The sequence below is a fragment of the Scyliorhinus torazame genome, chromosome 21 (genome assembly GCF_047496885.1).
Source record: "Scyliorhinus torazame isolate Kashiwa2021f chromosome 21, sScyTor2.1, whole genome shotgun sequence".
Classification (NCBI taxonomy): Eukaryota; Metazoa; Chordata; class Chondrichthyes; order Carcharhiniformes; family Scyliorhinidae; genus Scyliorhinus; species Scyliorhinus torazame.
Window position 1 is genome coordinate 82,155,210 of NC_092727.1, and position 21,915 is coordinate 82,177,124.

Here is a 21,915-nt window from a genome sequence, read left to right on the forward strand (position 1 = left end):
ACCCAAAATGGACCCCAAAATCTAATATTGGAAGGCAGTCAGCGCATACAGGCTTATGATTGATCAGATATAGTTGTGTGTGGCTGTGTACCTATCCTTTAATTATATGTGCATTGGTATCTGTGTATCATTATCTTCATATGCGCGAGTATGAGTGCTTTCATAATACCTGTGAGTTTGTGGATATATCTACTATGAATCTGGGAATATATAGGAAGATAGGAACAGGAGTAGGCCATTCAGCCCCTCGAGCCTGTCCTGCCACTCAATGAGATCATGGCTGAACTGTGGCCTAACTCTATATACTTGCCTCTGGCCCATATCCCTTAATATCTTTGCTTGACAAAAATCGATTCATCTCATAGATTATCATAGAATTTACAGTGCAGAAGGAGGCCATTCGGCCCATCGAGTCTGCACCGGCTCTTGGAAAGAGCACCCTACCCAAGGTCAACACCTCCACCCCAACCCCATAACCCAGTAACCCCACCCAACACTAAGGGCAATTTTGGACACTAAGGGGCAATTTATCACGGCCAATCCACCTAACCTGCACATCTTTGGACTGTGGGAGGAAACCGGACCACCCGGAGGAAACCCACGCACACACGGGGAGGATGTGCAGACTCCGCACAGACAGTGACCCAAGCCGGAATCGAACCTGGGACCCTGGAGCTGTGAAGCAATTGTGCTATCCACAATGCTACCGTGCTGCCCCATCTCAGATTTAAAATTAACTGTTCTAGCTTCAATTGCTGTTTGTGGGAGAGAGTTCCAAACCTCTACCACCCTTTGAGTGAAGAAGTGCTTCCTAACATGTCTCCTGAACGGTCTGGTCCTAATTTTTAGACTATGCCCCCTAGTTTTAGAATCTTCGACCAGCGGAAATAGTTTATCTTTATATACCCCGTCTTTTCCAGTTAACATCTTAAAGACTTTGATCAGATCATCCCTTAACCTTCAAATTCTAGAGAAAACAGGCCTAATTTGTGTGATCGCTCCTTGTAACTTAACCCCTGAAGTCCAGTTATCACTCCCTCCAAGGCCAAAATATTTATCTGTTACATCTACATATGTGTATAATTTATGTAAGTGTGTGCATCCCTATTCATCTTTCATATCTACCAGTGATCCTCTCATGGTAATTCAGAGAATGTAGTTTCAGTTATCTTTCTCTGCTGCCTATGTGTAGCTGATTCTCCCTATATCTCTCCCCTTTTGCTTTTGTCTCTGTAATTTTCTGCTCTATTGCAACTCTAGTCCCTCTAATTTTTCAGTGCCAGTGCGATATCAGATAAATTAGCCATACGTACCAGCGATTGGCTGATCAATGCAAACAGCACAGTTTGAGTGCAGATTATATTCAACCAGTTTACCCTTGCAAAACCCATTACAAAATATCTACTGTTAAATGTGCTTCCCATTTGGGCAGCAGTGAATGAACAAAAGTAAATCCATTAATAGCTACACTTAACAACTAATTTAAGATAATCAGCCAACCTTGTAACACAACTCACCTATTCTTGCTAGAAGTGACAAACATCCGTACACACAGACCCATTCTCTGAAAATGAAAGGAATATGCCCAAGCATTGCACCTTTTTTGAATTGCCTGGGATCTCAGGGAGACTATAGCTCCAGATTGCCTTCCTCATGGGAATGCTTTGGCCAATCAGAGATGACTTGCCAACAGTCAGCGCCCTTTTTTTCTGTCGTATAAATTGTTGCGACTGTTTGAAATTTGGCATTCTTGTATTTGCCCCGATGAGTGCAAGATATCTTTTTTAAATTTAGAGTACCCAATTATTTTTTTTTCAATTAAGGGTCAATTTAGCATGGCCTATCCACGTAACCTGCACATCTTTGGGTTGTGGGGTTGAAATCCATGCAGACACAGGGAGAATGTGCAAACTCTACACAAACAGTGACCCAGGGCTGGGATCAAACCCAGGTCCTCAGCATCGTAGGCAGCAGTGCTAACCACTTGCTTGAGTGCAAGAGTTAACTTCAACAACATGCCTCCCATTTCAGCAGTATTCAAAACAAATACTAATGTATCTGTATCAACTATATTTCTATGTATGATTACATCAATACATATATTCAGGAACATATGTATGTACACATATTCAAGAATGTACATTGAGTACAGATGTCTGTTTCAATAAGATTGCTAAGAATGTGCGTAAATAAGAATGCTTCACTATATTTTCAAAACACTTCAATGTTTCTCATGTGGTGCAAGACTGTGAACCCAAAATCAGAACTTGTCTTGAGCATTAATAATTGCTTTAAAACTTATGTATGACTCCAGTGGTAATTATGTGTATGCATCTTAGTGTACATATAACATTGCCCATTTTCGAATATGCCTCTATATGTTGTGGCTGTGTAATGTATATTTATCATATGTGGGTGCTTTTATATATTTGTGTATACATGTGTTCTAATTAGATCAAATTGCCAACTATATTTATGGTGAAAACGATTATTTAAATGCACTCTATTAATTTGTAATTTGGTTTAATTAACATTACATTAAAGATTTGATTGGCAATCAGGAATTACAAAGTGAATGCTGTAACATATTGTACGCAGTCAAGTATTGGAATGAAGTTAACCCAATCTTACTGTCACAAATTCTCTCTCCCCCCCCCCCCCCCCCCCCCCCACAACACCATTAAAATCAAGTTCCTTATAAAATATTTAACCAGTAACTGTTGTGAATTTGTGAGTCATCTTCTTTCACCGACTGATGCTGAAACATCTTTACAGTGTGAATTCAGCTCCTGCCGGACATGTCGATCGGGGCCGGGAGATGGTAGAAGTGTTTGACATGGATGACAATGGGACATTGATTCAGTTCCACATCCACTTCGCTGTTGCTCAATCTCACCCGCTGTACTGTTGCCCAAACTAACTTGGTATTTAATATTACAATCAGAAGACAGCGGCTAACGGAGTTCAGAATTGAGATCCTTGGATTACGCCGTATTACATAAAGGAGCAATCAGTAACTGACCACATTAATCTCACAGTTGCATCTCAACCTTCCAGCACTGGTCGGTCTATTTTTCTCAATGAATATTCAGGCTATTTAAACATCTTCTTTCATTTTTGCCAGTGAGTTTACTAATAGAAGGAAAATTGGGTTGTGCATCCGGACTGTATTATTTTTTTCTGGGAATATGAAGACGTTCACCATCTTCTTTAATTACTTACTCCTCCAGTTGCGGGGGATCAAAATAACAGGGCGCTTTGCTTGGAGTGAGAAAGGAGAACTGGGAAATGTTGAAAAATGGAAACATTGGAAACTTTTTGTAATTATTAGATCAAGTTAGGTTTGTGGGGTAGTGATAAAGGAGGACCAGAGATTCTTGATTCGAATCTCATTTCAGGTGGCACAGTGGTTAGCACTGCTGCCTTGCAGCACCAGGGACCCGGGTTCAATTCCAATCTTGGGTGACTGTCTATGGGGAGTTTACACTTTCTCCCCGAGTCTGTGTGGGTTTCGTCCAGGTGCTCCGGCTTCCTCCCACTGTCCAAAGGTAAGCAGGTTAGGTGGGTTTGTGGGGAATGAGCCTAGATAGGGTGCTCTTTCAGAGGGCCAGTGCAGACTCAATGGGCTGAATGGCCTCCCTCTGTTCTGTAGGGATGGTATGGTTCAGGGTGTGATGACCAGGGGCATAATGTGATCAAACAGGTCGATTATCAGCCTGCAAATCCTTACTCTTTGTGAGTGGGCGAGTTTGCTGGTGAACATACAGCAGATAGCAACGCAAACCATTGCAATACCTGGCTAAGCATAATCATGGACTAATCCACCCTCTTAGGGGAGAAGGTAACTGAAGGAGGCTGTGGGGTTAATAGTCCAGGATGCAAAATAATTATGCCATAGACATAAAACCAGTGATAACCCCTCGGCTGTTTTACTCAAATGAACAGGTTATCGTAGACTTTCCTGTCAAAGTGCTCTCCCAGACTTATTGAAAGAAACAGTTCCACGCGTACAGTTCAAAAACAAGTTCCCACTTGAAGCTTATCATCCCTTTGAGCTTAACTGCCGGAATCATTTCAACTTCTCTGAATATTTATTTTAAATGTCTAAGTGTCCCACTCCTCACATTGCATCCCAGATTCACAACAACCAGACTGGAATAAAACACCAGGAAGTTCTGGAAATGCTCAAGCAGGCCCAGCAGCATCTGTGGAGAGAGAAACAGGAGTGTCATCACCACCCAAGAGGCCATTTCTCGCCACAGATGCCGTCTAACCTGCTGAGGCTTTCCAGTGATTCCGGATTTAAATGTCAGATTTCCAGCAATCTGCGGTATTTTACACTCTTGTATTGATCACAGGGAGTGGCAGAGGCAGGATTTGCTCATCCATGCTATCATTGATTATAGTAAGAAGACTTAAAACACCAGGTTAAAGTCTAACAGGTTTACTCACCTGATATAGGAGCTGCGCTCCGAAAGCTAGTGATTCGAAACAAACTTGTTGGACTTTAACCTGGTGTTGTAAGACTTCTTACTGTGCCCAACACCAGCATCTCCACATCATCACTGATTATAACTCGGTTCCTTCTGCAATACCCTGTATTGATTGTCTGTGTGAGAGTGTTTGTATGATCGTCTTATACACAATGTAGAAAGACCAAATATGAATGTGTTTATCAAATCCTCTAGACATGTAACAAAAGGGTGGGGGGGGGGGGGCATTTTCTGGCCTGAAATAATCTGGCCTCAGTCAACAGTTGGTAAAATTGTGAGTTTAGGACTCACTCCTGCACAAAGTTAAAATAAGGCTTATTAAACTTTTAGCACAGTGGTTAGCACTGTTGCTTCCAGAGCCAGGGACCCGAGTTTGATTCCCGGCTTGGGCCACTGTCTGTGCAGAGTCTGCACGTTCTCCATGTGCCTGCGTGGGATTCCTCTAGGTGCTCCGGTTTCCTCCCACAAATCCCGAAAGACATGCTTGTTAGGTGAATTGGACATTCTGAATTCTCCCTCAGTGTACCCGAACTGGTGCCAGAGTGTGGCGACTAGGGGATTTTCACAGTAACCTCTTTGCAGTGTTAATGTAAGCCTACTTGTAACACTAATAAAGAGTATTATTATATTTAGTCAGTCCGTTGATGATTCGATCAGAGAGACATCCCCCATTGCATCAACAAGCTAGCATCTAGCTGTAATAGTCAGTACCCGTAATAAAACACTGTACAGAAGGCCTTTCGGCCCGCTATGTCTGTGCTGGGAACCAATAAACATAAAAGCGGGGTTGGAAATGTATTTGAAGTAATGTAAGAATATAAGATACGGGATTTTGTCTTTATTTCTGACTGGTAATATATTGGTTTTAATGCATTTACTGAAGGTGAAATGGACTGTTTTAACCAGATCTTTTCTTGTCCAGGTCTCTGGCTCTGGGACACCAGTACTCCTCTCTGGGTTCTCAGCCCATCCTATGTGGCAGCATCCCCGGCCTTGTCCCGAAGCAGCTTCGCTTCTGCAGGAACTACATCGAGATCATGCCCAGCGTGGCTGAGGGGGTAAAGATTGGAATCCAGGAGTGTCAGCATCAGTTCAGGGGGAGGAGATGGAACTGTACCACTGTCAATGACAACCTGGCTATCTTTGGGCCAGTGCTGGATAAAGGTATTTCAGGGTGACACACCCCGGGCAAGATCAGATTCGGGAATATACAGCTGCACCTCCCTGGCCGGGAAAGCTGGCCAACGGAGGAATTAATCTGTAAATGAAATAGGGAGATGGGAAAGGCAGTCGACTGAACACATTTACTCAGCAGTCCCCCCATATGAATATAATATTTTACTCCAAAAATAATAAACCAATTGAGTTTGCGAACACTTGGTTAGTCAGTATGATTGGTGCAATTACTGCAATCTTCATCCGTGGGGGAGACTTAATTGACCAAATTAACAATGAAAATATATTTTTTAATTGCAAGAGATGTGGGAAGTGGTCCTCACTTTCTGTAGGATTCCTGGATACCACTGTTTAGGAAAGAGGGATAGGAATGAAAGTTGCTGAACTGAGGGAGAGATGGGGGTGCTGGATGGTTGGGAGTGGGGGTGGGGGAGGTGAATGAATCCTGTTACTCCCCCCGCCCCACATACACACACACACACACGCATACACACCTCGGTTTGTTGGAATGACACATTTCTGCAGTCGGAATAAATGTTGGAATCACTTAGAGCTGTCCCTAGCCCTTGCTTTCTTCTGAAGAATTCATTCAATGTTTACTGTGTTTAAAACATTCTTATTGATTTATCTGAAAGTCAGTTCACATATTGTTGTGTGCGGCTACTCTGAAATGGCAGATCATTGGGAATCTAGTAAAGTTAGTAAAATAAATGTCGCTCTTAATGATAGGGATTGTGAATTTATTGCAGGACACACTGATGTAACAATTCCTGCATTTCCCATTTAAAAGCCTTCAGCTATCAGAGAGCTTCCACCATAGAATCATAGAATCCCTACAGTGCAGAAGGAAGCCATTCAGCCCATCAAGTCTGCACTGACTCTCTGTAAGAGCACTCCACCCAAGTCCACCTACCCGCCCTATCCCAACAACCCGTTAACCTAACCTTTGGACGCTAAGGGCAATTTAGCGTGGCCAATCCGCCTAATCTGCACATCTTTGGACTGTAGGAGGAAAACCGAAGCACCCGGAGCAAACCCACGCAGACACGGGAAAAATGTGCAAACTCCACAAAGACAGTCACCCAAGGTCGGAATTTAACATTGATGCTGTGAGGCAGCAGTGCTAACGACTGTGCCACCGTGTTGCCCACCAGGCAGAAGTTGGGAGAATAAGGACATATTTAATGCTCTGACCGTTATTGATTTGTGGGCGGAGTGGGAACAGCAGCTGTAGTAAGGAAGAGTTGTGAATGGCCACAAATTGTTTGATAATGTGTGCCTTTTGGACCCAGGCCTCACGAAAATCTGACCTGGCCGCAAATCGTCCAGAGTGATAAGAATGGCCACTGGATCAATTAATTAAACTATCTATAGGACTGGGGGTGATAACCATTTAAGGACAGTTTTTTAATGATGAGATTTATTTTCCTCATTTACCGCCAGTGTCTCAGAAAAGGAACCCCTACCAGATCATAAATTATTCCTCCAGACTTTTATATAACATTTACTTTTCTAAAAATAATTTGATTTACTTTCCCTTCTTCGTTGTTTTTCTGAATATAATCTTTTTTTCCCTCTCTATTTTTCTCTGGTTCACCCGATTTCCTTCTCCATCATTATTTGTATCTTCCTCAATTGTTAGATCTGACTATTTAATTGGAAATAACATTTGCTCCTGCCAATCACTAAGGTCTCAGTTTCCCCATTGCCTTGGCCATGCTGTCAGCTTACATTTCCAGCAAAGAATGTTGAGCTAAAGGATGACGAACACAGTCCAACCAATAGGGAACCAGGTGCGATGCTCTCTCCAGAAAATTGTGGCTGATACTTTTTGTGATTCTTTGGGGCAATTGCCGAAGGCTGGAATTGTATAGGGTGGTGCAGCGGTGCGAGCAGTAAGGAACTGACACCGAAGTCTCTTTTACAATATCATGCGGCCCGAGTGGAGGCATGGTGACACAGTGCTTAGCACCGCCGCCTCACAGCACCAGGGACCTGGATTCAATTCCGGCCTTCCGGTCTGTGTAGAGTTTACAGGTTCTCCTTGTGTCTGCATGGGTTTCCTCCGGGTGCTCCGGTTTCCTCCCACAGTCCAAAAATGTGCAGGTTAAGTGGATTGGCCATACTAAATTACCACTTAGCATCCATAGATGTGCAGGTTAAGTGGGGTTACAGGGATAGGGTGGGGGAGTGGGCCTAGATGGGTGCTCCATTGGAGGGCCGGTGCAGACTCAATGGACTGAATGGCCTCCTTCTGTACTGCAGGAATTCCATGGAGTGTCACATTCCAATCCTATTGCTTCCAAACTGCAGCCCAATTTAATGGTTTATCTACCAACTCAAATCATTTTACATTCCTTTGAATCTGTGATGGTATTATTTCCAAGTGGATATTGATTTATTTTTTTATTGACAGCTGTCTCACGAGGATGGGGGAAACTATTTTTGACCAGTTGACAATAATTATCACCAGGTATTAAATGAGGAATTGTTGGATTGAGAACAACCAAGGTCCATCAAATTCAGAGTTACAGAGCTTTACAGCACAAAAATAGGCCCTTCAGCCCATTATATCTGCGCCAAACATCAAGTACCTATCTATTCTGATCCCATTTTCCAGCGCTTGATCCATAGCCTTGTATGCTATGGCATTTCAAGTGCTCATCTAAATATTTCTCAAATTTTGTGAGGATTCCCGCCTCTACCAAAGTTTGCAGGTGATACCAAGTTGGGTGGGAGGGTGAACTGTGATGCGGATGCAGGGATCCTACAGCATGATCTGGACAGGTTGGGCGAATGGGCAAATCAATGGCAGATGCAGTATAATTTGGATAAGTGTGAGGTTATTCACTTGAAATGAAATTAAATGAAAATCGCTATTGTCACAAGTAGGCTTCAATGAAGTTACTGTGAAAAGCCCCCAGTCGCCACATTCCGGCGCCTGTTCGGGGAGGTTGGTACGGGAAGATGGAAGCAATAACAGGAAGGTGGATTACTACCTGAATGGTTGTAAGTTGGGAGAGGGGAGTGTGCAGCAGGACCTGGGTGTCCTTGTGCACCAGTCGCTGAAGATAAGCATGCAGGTGCAGCAGGCGGTAAAGCAGGCTAATGGTATGTTGGCCTTCATTGCGAGAGGTTTTGAGTACAGAAGCAGGGACGTGTTGCTGCAATTATACAGGGCCTTGGTGAAGCCATACCTAGAATATTGTGTGCAGTTTTGGTCTCCTTCTCTGAGGAAGGATGTTCTTTCTCTCGATGGAGTGCAGCAAAAGTTTACCAGACTGATTCCAGGGATGGCAGGACTGTCATATGAGGAGAAATTGACTAGGTTAGGATTGTTCTCGCTGGAGTTCAGAAGAATGAGGCGGGATCTCATAGAGACGTATAAAATTCTAACAGGACTAGACATGGTAGATGCAGGGAAGATGTTCCCAATGGTGGGTGTGTCCAGAACCAGGGGTCACAGTCTGAGGATTCAGGGTAAACCATTTTCAGACAGAGGTGAGGAGAGTGGTGAGCTCTGGAATTCATTACCACAGGAAGTAGTTGATGCTAAAACATTGAATATGTTCAAGTGGCGGCTAGATATAGCTCTTGGGGTGAATGGGATCAAAGGCTATGGGGAGAAAGCAGGATTGGACTATTGAGTTGGATGATCAGCCATTATCGTGATAAATGGTGGAGCAGGCTCGTAGGGCCAAAAAGCCTTCTCTTGCTCCTATCTTCTAAGTATCCATGTATCTATGTACCACCCTAAAAAGTATTTCCTCAAATCTCCTCTAAATCTCCTGCTCCACACCTTAAATCTATGCCCCCTGTTTATTGACCCCTGTACTAATGGGGAAAGTCCCTTGCTATTTACCCTATCTATGTCACTCATAACTTTGATCAGGTGCCCCTTCAGTCTTCTCTGCTCAAAGGAAAGCAACCCCAGCCTAACCAGCCTCTCTTCATAGCTGAAATGCTCCAGCCCAGACATCATCATGGTGAATCTCCTCTGCACCCTCTCTAGAGTGAGCTGTTCAGACATTGAAGGAAGACCTTAAGAGGATAGCAGGTGATACTTTAGGGACCAAGCTCTTGAGGTTCTTATTTCAATATCGCATCACACTACAAACAACTCTCACCAGCTGAGTTATTGATGGACAGAAGACCAAGTTTCACCTGAATCTGATACATTCATTTGACAAAGCAGAAGTGGGAAGGAGACAACAAAAGCAGAAGGAGAGACATGATTATCATGCTAAGGAGAGATGTTTTAATCCAAATAACTGTGTTTATAACACAAACTTTGACAGTAACCAGCATTGGCTAACTGGAGTTATTCTTAGGTTTTGTACATTTTTAAATTTAGAATATCCAATTCTTTTTTTCCAATTAAGGAGCAATTTAGCGTGGCCAATTCACCTGCCCTGCACATCTTTTTGGGTTGCACTTACCATATATCACATTTCAAATTACTGCTCCACCATATCCCAAAATATTACTTCCTGAAACAAATCGAATTTGCACTTGAATTAATAAACTTTATCTTTTTCCACCGTCTCCAAGTGAGCTTGTTTCATAGATCGACCTGTAGGTAACTGAAATAATGATAGCATCAGTTAGGATAATATTATTGCAGCCGTGTTGTTTGCATGAAGTGTTATCAGGATGGTAGCATTGTTTAGGGATTAAATCTCATTCCCCAAAGGTCCAATTTAACATTTTCATCCTTGTGTTCAAATCCCTTCCTGACCTTACATCTCTTTATCTCCATAGCTTCCCCAGCCGTACAACCCTTCAATATCTTCCAGCACTGAGGCATTGTGCATTTCCTGTTCCCCGACTATTGTTTGCTGCTTTTTCAGCAGTCTGGGCCCAAAACTTTGAAATTCCCTCCCTAAAACTATCTGCTTCTCCCAGGCAGCAAACTTCATTTAAGAGCCCCAAAAGAAATGTACCCCTGACCAAGCTATTAGTCACCACCCCTCTAAAATCTCCACCGTTGGCTGTTTTATCTGATTATTCTTCTGTTAAGCAGCTTTGAATTATGTACAACAAATGCAAGAATATTGCAGATGCTTAAAATCTGAAATAAATTCTGGGATTACACAGCAGGTCAGACAGCAGCTGTGGAGAGAGAAAATGAGCTGGTGTTTCAGCTCGATAACCTTTTACTGGAATGTATAAATATAAATTATTGTAAATTTACCCTTGCTTCATGAGTAACGTTAGTGTTAAACAGAAAGACTTTGCAAATTTAAGGTTGTGGGAGATTAAAACAATGCTTTGGAGTCAGGATTATAATTGAGAGGAGTATAAGCAGTTCATTTTACGGCTCATTCAGTAATGTTACTTTTGATTGCAGGGATTTTTATAATTCTCCTGTTGAGGGTTATTAATGCTGACGAACTGAACTCTTATTTAAATTCTTCAGTATCAACATTAAACACTCCTCCTGTCATTAGGCCATCGAGTAACAGTGCCTTTGATACCATTGGCGGACGTCCTCTGGAGGACCTAGAGCCGAAGGACGCAGGCTGACCTACCGGTGTCACATGTGTCGCCCTGTCTCCTTGTTCTGCCTGCTGCCCTTGAGATGTGGCAGTGTCAGGAGGGGGGGTTTCGGAAGAACTAGAGACCGCTGTCGTCTCTTGGTGGCAGGCCTCAGGTTGGCCTCCAGTGCTTCCTCCGCCCTGACAGTGGCCATAGGGCCCTGGGGATCTCCATGGGATGTAGGGGCAGCTGGAGTGAGCTGCAGAGGCATCTGAGTCATCTAGCTCTGCCAGTTCTGACACTTCCCCATTGTCTCCACCATGATGTCGACACCCTCAACGATGCTCCTCAGTGACTGAGCCATGCTCTGCAGTGCCTCAGCAATGTCCACCAATGTCCCTCAGTGACTGGTGTGGTGATGTGCCTCACTGTAAATACATGTAAGCTAGACAGACACTAGAGGGAGCACCAGAAACATCACACACACACACTCAACCAATAGATAAGTTAGATAGGAGGCGACCAATGGACATTCACGATACACAAGGAGGTGACACGACCACAGGGGGGCATTACACCAACCCATACATAAAGGACACCACACATATGATCAGCCCTTTGGGCCAGTGGAGACAGTCAGAGAGGAGAGGCACAGGGTTGATTCATTATCACACCCACCATGTGGAAGACAGCAGCTGGTTAGTCAGTTTAGGTAGCTACAACAGGATTAGCAGTAGTGTCGAACACAAGTTATAAAAGTGTACACAGTGTAAATAAATGTGTTGAAGTTATTTACATGTCTCGACCTTCCTTGACAAATGCAACACAAGGAAGCAGCTTATGTTACAAAGGAAGCAGAACAAAACAACTGGGACATAATGTCAAGGCCCTCAGCCATAGTCTTCATAGACTGAGCCATGCTTTGGGCACGAAGACTTAGGACGCTAATGTCGTGCTCCAGGTTTTCCACAGCGGTTGCCTCCCTAGCAGTGTTGGCCTCAGTGCCACGCATTGTCGGCATCATCTCAGCACCCGTAGCCTTTGGGACCCCGCCAATGGCTATGCACTCACTGGAATGTCGCTGACATCCCCTCCTGAATCTCACAGCTGTGTCCTATCAGCTGCAATAGCTCTGGCATAAACCTGTCCAGAGGCCCAGAATCTGACTGGGAGCCAGCTGAGTCCTGGGATCCAGCAGACCTCTAACTGCTGTCTCCCTTGGATATTCCTGCCTCCACCTAATGTGCATCAGCAACTGTGAGATTCTCACCAGATAGTGTCCCAGAAGCCAGACTGTCCACAAATATCACCCACTGATGTGTGTGTCTCTGCGCTGGTGCAGGTAATAGCTGTGGCAAGTTGATGGTGGTCTCCTCGGAGTTCTCCTGCAAGGTGGTCTCTTGGTGGCTTGAGGGGGGGGGGAGGGGGGGGGGGGTAATGACATCTGGATGGCCCAGCCCCATCAGGTGGAGATCCTGTGAGACAATGGACTTGTGGTCAGTGAGAGTAAAGAATCATTTTGTCTGACATGAACAACTCACTTGAGACAGGTTATCTGGGTGAAGGGGCAATGGGTCCGCACCTCTGTGGCACAGGCCAATCTCCACTGTCGGTGACTGTTCTCTCCTCGGTCAACCCTGCGATCTCCAGGGCCCATTCCTCAGAGGGAACGTGGACTCAAATCTCTGGTACTCCGCTCCACCCCTCCCGTCTTGACCCTTTCCCATTTATTATGGGTTATTTTTTCCTGTGGGGATAGAGAGGGCATTGTGAACTGCACGCTTGATGGGTCAGGGGGGGTCTATAGCAAGTGGCATGTGTGGACACCATACCTGGACATGAAGGGGTTGCGCTGGTGGGTGCCAGGGTATTCTGAGGAGCAAGCGCGAAGATCGGATGTGGAGAGGGTGCGAGATGTCAGCCAGTGATTTATTGGAGGGGGGGGGGGGCGGTGTTTGCGAATTTGAGGGGTGGCTGGCGGTACTGATACCAGGAGAGAAGTGGCAATTTACCCTTGCAGCTTGGTGGAAGTCTTTGCTCTTCTTCTGACATTGGCCGGTGGTCCTCCTGGCCATGCTGCCCACACTGACAGCCCCTGCTACCACCTCCCAGGCGTATTACTGACCCTGCTGTTGGTCCTCCAACTCCTTGGGGTAACAGGGTGTCCCGTCTCGCTTCCATCGAATCAAGAAGCTTTGTGAGGTCGGCATCCTCAAAGCAGGGAGAAGGGCTGCGTGCTGCCGTGCTTGTGTGTTGACTCATTGAGTGGTGAGGGAGCGTTTAAAAGCAGCTTCTCCTTGTTAGCAATATGAGACGCTGCGGTGCGAGTCTAGTGCATCAGAAAGTGAGAAGGCCAGTAATAGTGAGAAGTTCGTGGGGTTCATTTCCGACACTAAGTGCCGTTAAATACGGGCCGTGATCTCGGCCGTCGAGAAACTCGGCCGTCGAGAAACATCCCGACAATCTCATCGAAGATGACACTTCGACATTTTTCCGTTAAATTGCGCTCGTACTCTTTGATCAGATGTAGATTTGTTTAGGGTCCTTTTTGTTTAATGTTGAACAATCAAGTTGACGGGTCAAGTCCCACAATGCTAGACATTCCCATAATTACAAAAGGTCGGAGAGGAAGCAAGCTAAATCAAAACACCATGTTCAGTGATGGCGATTTTAGTGATCGGTTCAGCAATTGTGTTTTCAAATACTGAGGATAGTATGAGGAAGGCAAGTGGGAGAGAAGTCAGAAGATCCTGTTAGAGATCCTGGAAAGGGATGAGTTAGAGACATTTAAATCAGCCTTGATTCATCAAAGTGCATGAATGGTGTCTGAATATTGTCTAGCCATTTACAGGATATTAAATGTTGTCTGTTCCGGTGTCTAACATGCTACAGTGTCTGTTCATATAAGATACTTTGTAGGTTTTTACAAGACACTTCTTTGATTGGTATGAAATCCTCTTGTTGGTTTGTGGAAAGCGCAGTATAAAATATTAATTTATCGTATTGGGGATGGGGGGGGGAGAGCAATAGATCTTCAGTCACAAATTGTGTTAGCCGTGCTCACTGCGGCCTTTCACGCTGCACCTTATTGGAAATTACCTTTTTAACAGTTGAGTGTTGATAATCTAAATTACGTAGAAATTATATTCAATTTTGAGCACAAAGCCTAACAGCTCCATACCAGCATCAAAGTGAGCTTCTTACTTCAGCTCATTCTATCACCTTTTATTTCTTCCACCCTCCTATCATTATTTATCTTCCCCTTAAATTCATGATGTGGAGATGCCGGCGTTGGACTGGGGTGATCACAGTAAAAAGTCTTACAACACCAGGTTAAAGTCCAACAAGTTTGTTTCGAACACTAGCTTTCGGACCACTGCTCCTTCACCTGAGGAAGAAATAGTGCTCCAAAAGCTAGTGTTTGAAACAAACCTGTTGGACTTTAACCTTAAATTCATGTCTGTGTACAGTTTTACTATATATAAAACCAATTGTCTCTGTCTCTCCAGCCCTTTTTTGACTGTGGCTGATTATCATTACCATCTTTGACAATATTAGCCAACAATATTGCTACAGTTGGAAATAATAGGTCAACACTCAATGTGACCTTATGATATTCCTCTGTCTCTGTTTTAAAACAGGTATGAACCCTCTTTGCTTTAAATCTCAATACCTCTGTACAAAGAGCAGACAAAGGAAAGTTGTACAAGTGTGTTAACTGTTTGACCATTCATTTGACCAACTTTCATTCAAGAACGTAAGAAATAGAAGCAGAAGTAGGCCACTCGAGCCTTTGAGCCTCCTCCGCCAGTCAGTACAATCATGGTTGACCTATTACCTTAACTCTATCTCAATGGGGGTTGCCTAACTTCTGGGGGCTGTAGTGTAGATTTGCACAAGGATTTTGAACAGGGATATTTTGTTTGGATATATAGATACATACTACAATTAGAATACTATGAATGTTGTACAAATTACTGCCAAACACAGGAGGTTAGTTTGTAGCTTGGTTAAAAAAAAAATGAATTGTAAAGATTTGGTAGTTCCAGATGAACATTCAATAATGTGCATTTATATAGTGAGTCCATTATATCAACAGAAGCTGATTTCCTTAATCAACAACTCTGGCAGTGCAGTACTGAGGGAGTGTGGGAGTGCGGCACTGTTGGAAGTGCTGCTTTTCAGCAGACATCCTAAACTAAGGACCAGTCTCCCCTTTCAGTTAATGTAAGAAATCCGGGGCGGGCTAGTCCATTCCGCCAGCGATGTTTCCGGCGCACCACCCTCCCGCCGACAGCGGGATTCTCCATTGTGGCCACCCACGCTGTCGGGAAACCCACTACCGACGGAGAATGCCAATGTTATTATTTTCAAGAAGAGCAGGGAATTTTCCCTGGTTCTCTGGCCAACATCTAAACAACATCACTAAGCTGATCATTATTAGATTGCTTTTTGTGTGACTTTGTTGTGCCCAAACTGCCTGCCACAAGAGTAACTACACTTCAAAAATGCTCCAGTAACTGTGAAGTTCTTTGTGGTCATTTTTTTCTTTCATGGGATGTAGGCATCATTGGTAAGGCCAGCATGTGTTGCCCATCCCTAATTGCCCTTGAATTCCAAGGCTTGCTGGGCTATTTCAGAAGGTAGCTAAGAATCAACCAGGTTGGTCTGGAGTCACATTTTGGCCAGCCCGGGGGTAGCGGCGACACATTTGCTTCCCTGAAGAACATTAGTGAATCAGTTGGGGTTTTACAACAATTGATGATAAATCCGTGGTCACCATTCCAGAGATTAATTCTATATTCCAGACTTATTGATTGAATTCCAACAGTCACTAGGGCATCCCCAGACCATTAACCAGAGACTTTGGGTTACCAGTCCAGCGACATTATCACAATGCCGCCATCTCCCCAGGCTTTGTGAAAGCTGGCATATAATTACACTCTTTCTTTTAAAACAGAGAGAACACTTTCTTAATCATAAGTTCATAAGTACATACAATATAGGAGCAGAATTAGGCTATTTGGCCCATCGTGTCTGCTCCACCATTTGATCATGGCTGATATGTTCCCCATCCCCAGTCTCCTGCCTTCTCCCATAACCCCTGATCCTCATATTAATCAAGAAATCCCCTTATTGATCCTGAACACCATATTTGTGCTTGGGGTGTTTTTACCTACAATGTTACAGACCAAGAGCTGGGTGGTGAAATCAGCCAGAATAGTTCTTTCTTAGAACGCATGAACTAGGAGCAGAAGTAGGCAATTTAGCCTCTCGAGCCTGCTCCACCCTTCAATACGTTCATGGTTGATCTTATCCTGGCCTTAACTCCACCGTTCAGCCCGTTTTCCATGACCCTTCCACCCATTACCAATTAAAAATCTGCCTAACTCCTCCTTAAATTTGCTCACTGTCCCAGCACCTACTGCACTCTGGAGTAACAAATTCCACAGATCACAACCCTTTGAGAGAAGTAGTTTCTCCTCATCTCTGTTTTAAATTTTCTACCTCTTATCCCAAGACTGTGACCTCTTGTTCTAGAATGCCCCACAAGAGGAAACATCCGGTCCTACTTTATCCTTATCCTTTATCATCTTGTATACCTCAATTAGATCTCCCCTCATTCTTCTAAACTGTAGAGAGTACAGGCATAAACTGTTTGATCTCTCTCCATACGACAAACCCCTCATCTCTGGAATCAACCTAGTGAACTCTGAACAGTCTCCAATGCCACCACATCTTTCCTGAAACAAGGGGACCAAAACTGTGCACAATACTCCAGGTGTATTATGTAATCATGTCTTGTGCTGCAATAGAATGTTATACTTAGTGTAATAACGCGGAAAGAGTGGCAACCACCAAGCAGAATAACTATAGAACTATTTATTAACAGTGTAACTATCAACAAAGAATGACAATGATGCCACCAATGATGTTGACCCCAGTTTCCAGACTGGCTAGGAAAACCCGCGCTCAGTCCCAGGATTTGCGCCCTCCGGCCCGATTGGCCGAACAGGTCACCTGACCCTCCAAGAACCAACCTCTTAAAAGGGCACACTACCATATTCAGCATTTACAGTTTGAACAATTAAATGGAGTATTGGGATTTGATAGTATATATAAAAAAAACCTGCGGCGACATACAAAACGCAATGTAGTTATTTAGATAAAAATACTGTGTAAAGTTGCCCAGATATTCCAGATAGATTCATATCAAATGTTGTGTGTGCCTCTAATACATTATGTCAATGTGAACAAAACAGTGTAGAAGGAGCGTTAAGAAACAGCAAGGAGAGTAAATTGCAAACCAGAGCAAGATTTTGCCCCTGCAAGTAGCATTCCAATCAAAGCAAAAGATTTGAACTGTTGACAGTTGAAATAAAAGAGAAAATTCTGGAAATTCCCCGCAGGTCTGCCAGAACGTGCAAGAGAAAATAAAAGTTTTGGGCGGAGACCCTACATCAGAACGTTTACCTCCAGAATTCGCAAGATGAATTAATAAGAGGGAAAATAAACTGGAGGAAAAAAAATCTGAATACAAATGGAAAGGCCGTAAATGCGTTTAACAACACATCAGCCCCTTTCCAATTATATTGGGAAAGGTGCTTTTCTGACTACCCCAAGGTGAACTTCATTAATTATCAGCACATCCTTTAATTCCTTGGCTGAGCACCAAAATAAGTATCAGTGCATGAAACACCCTTTTAACTGGCTGCCTTAGCACATGTGGCTCTACAAGTTGTCTGCCTCCATAACCTAAAGCCACCTGAGGACATGACTCCTGCATTCCATATATGAAGAATAAGAAAGGAATTGCTGATTTACAGCGGATGGGTAGATGGATAGTAAACATATGGCAGTTTTAAAAGTTCTTGTAAAGGTGTTAGCTGTGGCTCAGTGTTGACAATCGTGCCTTGGAGTCAAAAGGATATTGGTTCAAGTCCTGCTCTTGACGTTTGAGCACAAAACCTAGATTGATACTCCAGTACAATACTGCGGAGACATTAAACCGAGGCCCCTTCCTGTCTTATTAGGTGGACATGAAAGATCCCTGTTTTGAAGAAGCATTGGGGAGAATTCCCTGGTGTCCCAGTCAATACTTACCCATCAGCCAGAATCACTAAACAAAATCTCTGGTCATTGGCATATTGCACTTTTTTTTAGCTTGCTGTGTACAAATTAGCTACAGGAACATGTTTGCTATTTTATAACATTTTAAAATACCTCAATGGTTGTAACACACTTTGGGGTGCCCTGAGGTGGAGAGAGGCGCTAGATAAACACAAGTCTTTATTCTTTCTTTTGTTTCTCACATTAAGGCAGTTTCCCTGAAGTTGTAAATATGTAGCTGAGTGTGAAAATTAGTCAAGGGTCCCAGGTCCAATTCTCATCTATGCTGTATGAATTGGCTCTGCCAACCCTCGGCCGGAGGAGTGAATAAAATCAGCCAGGGTTCCAGAACTTGAATGTTGTCACAGAGCATTGCAGACAGTCCACCTGAAAATCAGGTTCTGCCTCTATCATCATATACCCTGTTCAGGATCTCATATGAAGAATGTATACTTGGATTAGACCCACTGGGAAACTGGACTCTAGTTAAAACCTTCATTTGTGACTGAATTTGGCAACAAAGTAGAGTCTGTGGCAGTTTCAATGGATGGATAATCTAGAGTCTATCCAGTCAGAAAATCAGAAAGAAAGAAAATAATTTATTCTGTTAAGGAAAAATATTTAGCAAAAATTGTCAGTAAAACCAATGAAAGTTTAAAATTTGTTTTAGCTTCATGCACAGGCTGAGATATACTTCAGCTCTCTAATTGGACAAATGAAAGATTCTCCACTGCCAGTCTTAAGCTGCTATAGGCCACAGGCTTTTTAATATTCTTCAGTAACTTCATAATAGTGTGGTGTCTAAAACGTAGGTTCGTATGCAGTTGTAATTCTATCTATTATTATACCAAGTGGGTGGTATAAACATGTTGACTTTGACAGTATGTCATGGAAAACTAATTACAAATACTTAAAACATATACATGAGGCTCATTCCTTTGTTACTTTTACAAAAATGCTAATCCCTTTATTTTAAATATGTTAACACTTCAGTTTAAACTGTTATGGCAGAAATCTTATATACACTTTTCTAATTTCTATGTAATAATTTTAATAATAATAATAATAATCTACATTATTGTCACAAGTAGGCTTACATTAACACTGCAATAAAGTTACTGTGAAAAGGCCGTAGTCGCCACACTCCGGCTCCTGTTTGGGTAGACCGAGAGAGAATTCAAAATGTCCAATTCACTTAACAGCACGTCTTTTGGGACTTGTGGGAGGAAACCAGAGCACCCGGAGGAAACCCATGCAGATACGGGGAGAACGTGCAGGCTCCGCACAGACAGTGGCCCAAGCCAGGAATTGAACCTGGGACCTTGGAGCTGTGAAGCAACAGTGCTAACAGTTCTAACCACTGTGCTATCGTGCCGTGCTATCCAGTTCATTTGTTCCTAATTTGATAACTATTGGAATACATCTCAATTTATATACCATTCGGGTTTCTGTAACAATGTTCTGGTTGTTAACTGCAGTGATATTTGCACTGTGGACTTGTACAGTCCGCAATGGTTGTACAATGAACTGAGCAGCTTGTCAGGTCATTTCAGAGGGCAGTTAAAAGCCAACCACACTGTTGGAGTCACATGCAGGTCAGACCAGGTAAGGATGGCAGATTTCCTTCCCTAAAGGACATTAGTGATCGCTTCTCGGCCTTTTGGCAAGATGAGGTGCAATGCCTTTTTTTGCCAGTTTGGACCTTGTGTGTCTCTATCGTGGAGACCATAAGTTGGGTTCAGTTTGAGTTTGGATTGGTTTTTGGAGCAAACAATGAGATCTATCAGGGGTTTGCTCTGTCCACTCTGCGCATTGGCTTTATAACTTTAAGGCTGAGATAACAATTTTTTTTAAAAGGACATTAGTGAACCAGATGGGCTTTTACAACAATCGATGATAGTTTTATGGTTGCCATTCCTGAGATTAGCTTTCAATGACAGATTTTGTTAATTAATTGATTTTAAATTCCACCAGCTGCCATGGGGAGCGATTCTCCGTGTCATCTGCAAATATTGTAAAAATAGGCCCAGCATGCCCGTATTCTGATTTTTATACACATATTGCCATTGCATTATGGGAAATACAATGGGCAATTGATTCTATTTAGAAACTAGGGGTAGGGGAAGGTGGATGTAAAAGAAGCCTCTCTGAACACCCTTGCATACCCCGCCCCAACTTGCTGCCAGGCGATCACCTCCAGGCACCTGCCTGATTTCAATCTCAGCAGGGGGAGGGCCACCGGAATCAGGAAGATCCCAGTAACACCACCAATTTGCCCTGAGTGGGGAAAATTCCCATTAATTTACTAACCACACTATGCACCCCGGGTATAGGAGTAGAATTCACACAGAATAACATTGTACTAATTGGCACTAAGTTGCCAATCTCAGGAAGGGCAGTTATAAGGGTGCCTTGGATGGAAAATTGAAATGTCACTTCAATGTGATTGGGTCATTTGCATGAGTTTAGTGTTAAAGTGCATTCTTGTGGAAGTATAAATGGTATCAGGGCATGCTCAGTGTTGAGACTGGAGGCAGAGTTTTGAAACCTACATCTGCTACAATGGGAAAATTGATGTCGTAAGCTCCAGGACTTTCTGAACCAAACTTAGATTCCTTGGGTAAGGGCTAAGAACTCAGGACATCTCATTGTCACCATGTGTGGTCTATACAAAAGCAAGCCCTTGGTTCATTGTCTGCTGAATCTTCACTCTGAGCCATTTTCGTCATGGTGGTTTGCTATTGCCTTCCGCTTTCGGGTGTATGTTGAGGATGTAGGTCCCAAGTCTATTTGAGTCAGAATAGGAAATGGACCTGCGCAGTTCTGAACCACAGGTTAGCTATCTGAGCTAACCAGCCCCTTTCAGGATGTTCATTTGTGGGTGGAAAAATTCTCCCATTTCCCATCTACTTTCAGTATAAAATTCACCCAGAATAATTAAACACATTGCATATTTTAAACAAGATATTGTGGGCTCTGTATAGAATTATGGGATACAATATAGAATATTTAGCGAAAACAAGTTGCAGTGGAAGTTATTTCTTATGTTGTTACCAGCGAGAAACATTGTGACAGGTTTAAATTAGGTACTTTATTGGATTAAAAATTGTAGTGTACAGTAAAAGCCGCAGGCATCAGAATTCAAGTCGGCCAGAGCAATTAAGTAACCATTCTTAATAATCTGGTGTAAAACTGCAAAGCACCCCCAGTCCTGGTACAGCTGTATGTTGGGCTAAAACCTGTCGGGAAAGTGTAGGTATAATACCGCAGAATGTCCGACACCATCAGCAGGCCAAGATCCAGAGTTCGCTGTTGTATTAAACCATGAGGTTAATTCACGACCAATTTAAACTCTTAGGCTCACTCGATGCTAGTGAACTATCATTTGTCAGTTACAATCTGCACTTCAGTAAATCCAGTGGATCTTCCCGTTGAGTTGAGTGTGCGAAACCTATCTGTCTCAGCTGCTGTCTGAGTGGATATGGCGTTGATGTTGTTGGGAACTGAATAGCCACAAGTGATCACAAGAATAGGAAGGTTAGTATTTTTAGTAGCAAGTAGTAAAACCTAGCTTCTTCCTTTCTCAGTCATACACATGCGTCTTTGTACATAATCAAAATGGGTTTGTGTACATGTATATCCGGGCACTATAGACCCA

General features: G+C 43.3%; 1 protein-coding gene across 1 annotated transcript in view; it reads left to right on the plus strand.

Moving 5' to 3' along the window:
• wnt3 (wingless-type MMTV integration site family, member 3) overlaps positions 1 to 21,915 on the plus strand; it is a 174,717-nt gene that overhangs the window by 27,836 nt on the left and 124,966 nt on the right. Inside the window, exon 2 of the mRNA XM_072486989.1 lies at positions 5,416 to 5,657. Within this exon, the coding sequence (XP_072343090.1) occupies positions 5,416 to 5,657 (242 nt within the window). The remainder of the gene's footprint in view (positions 1 to 5,415; positions 5,658 to 21,915) is intronic.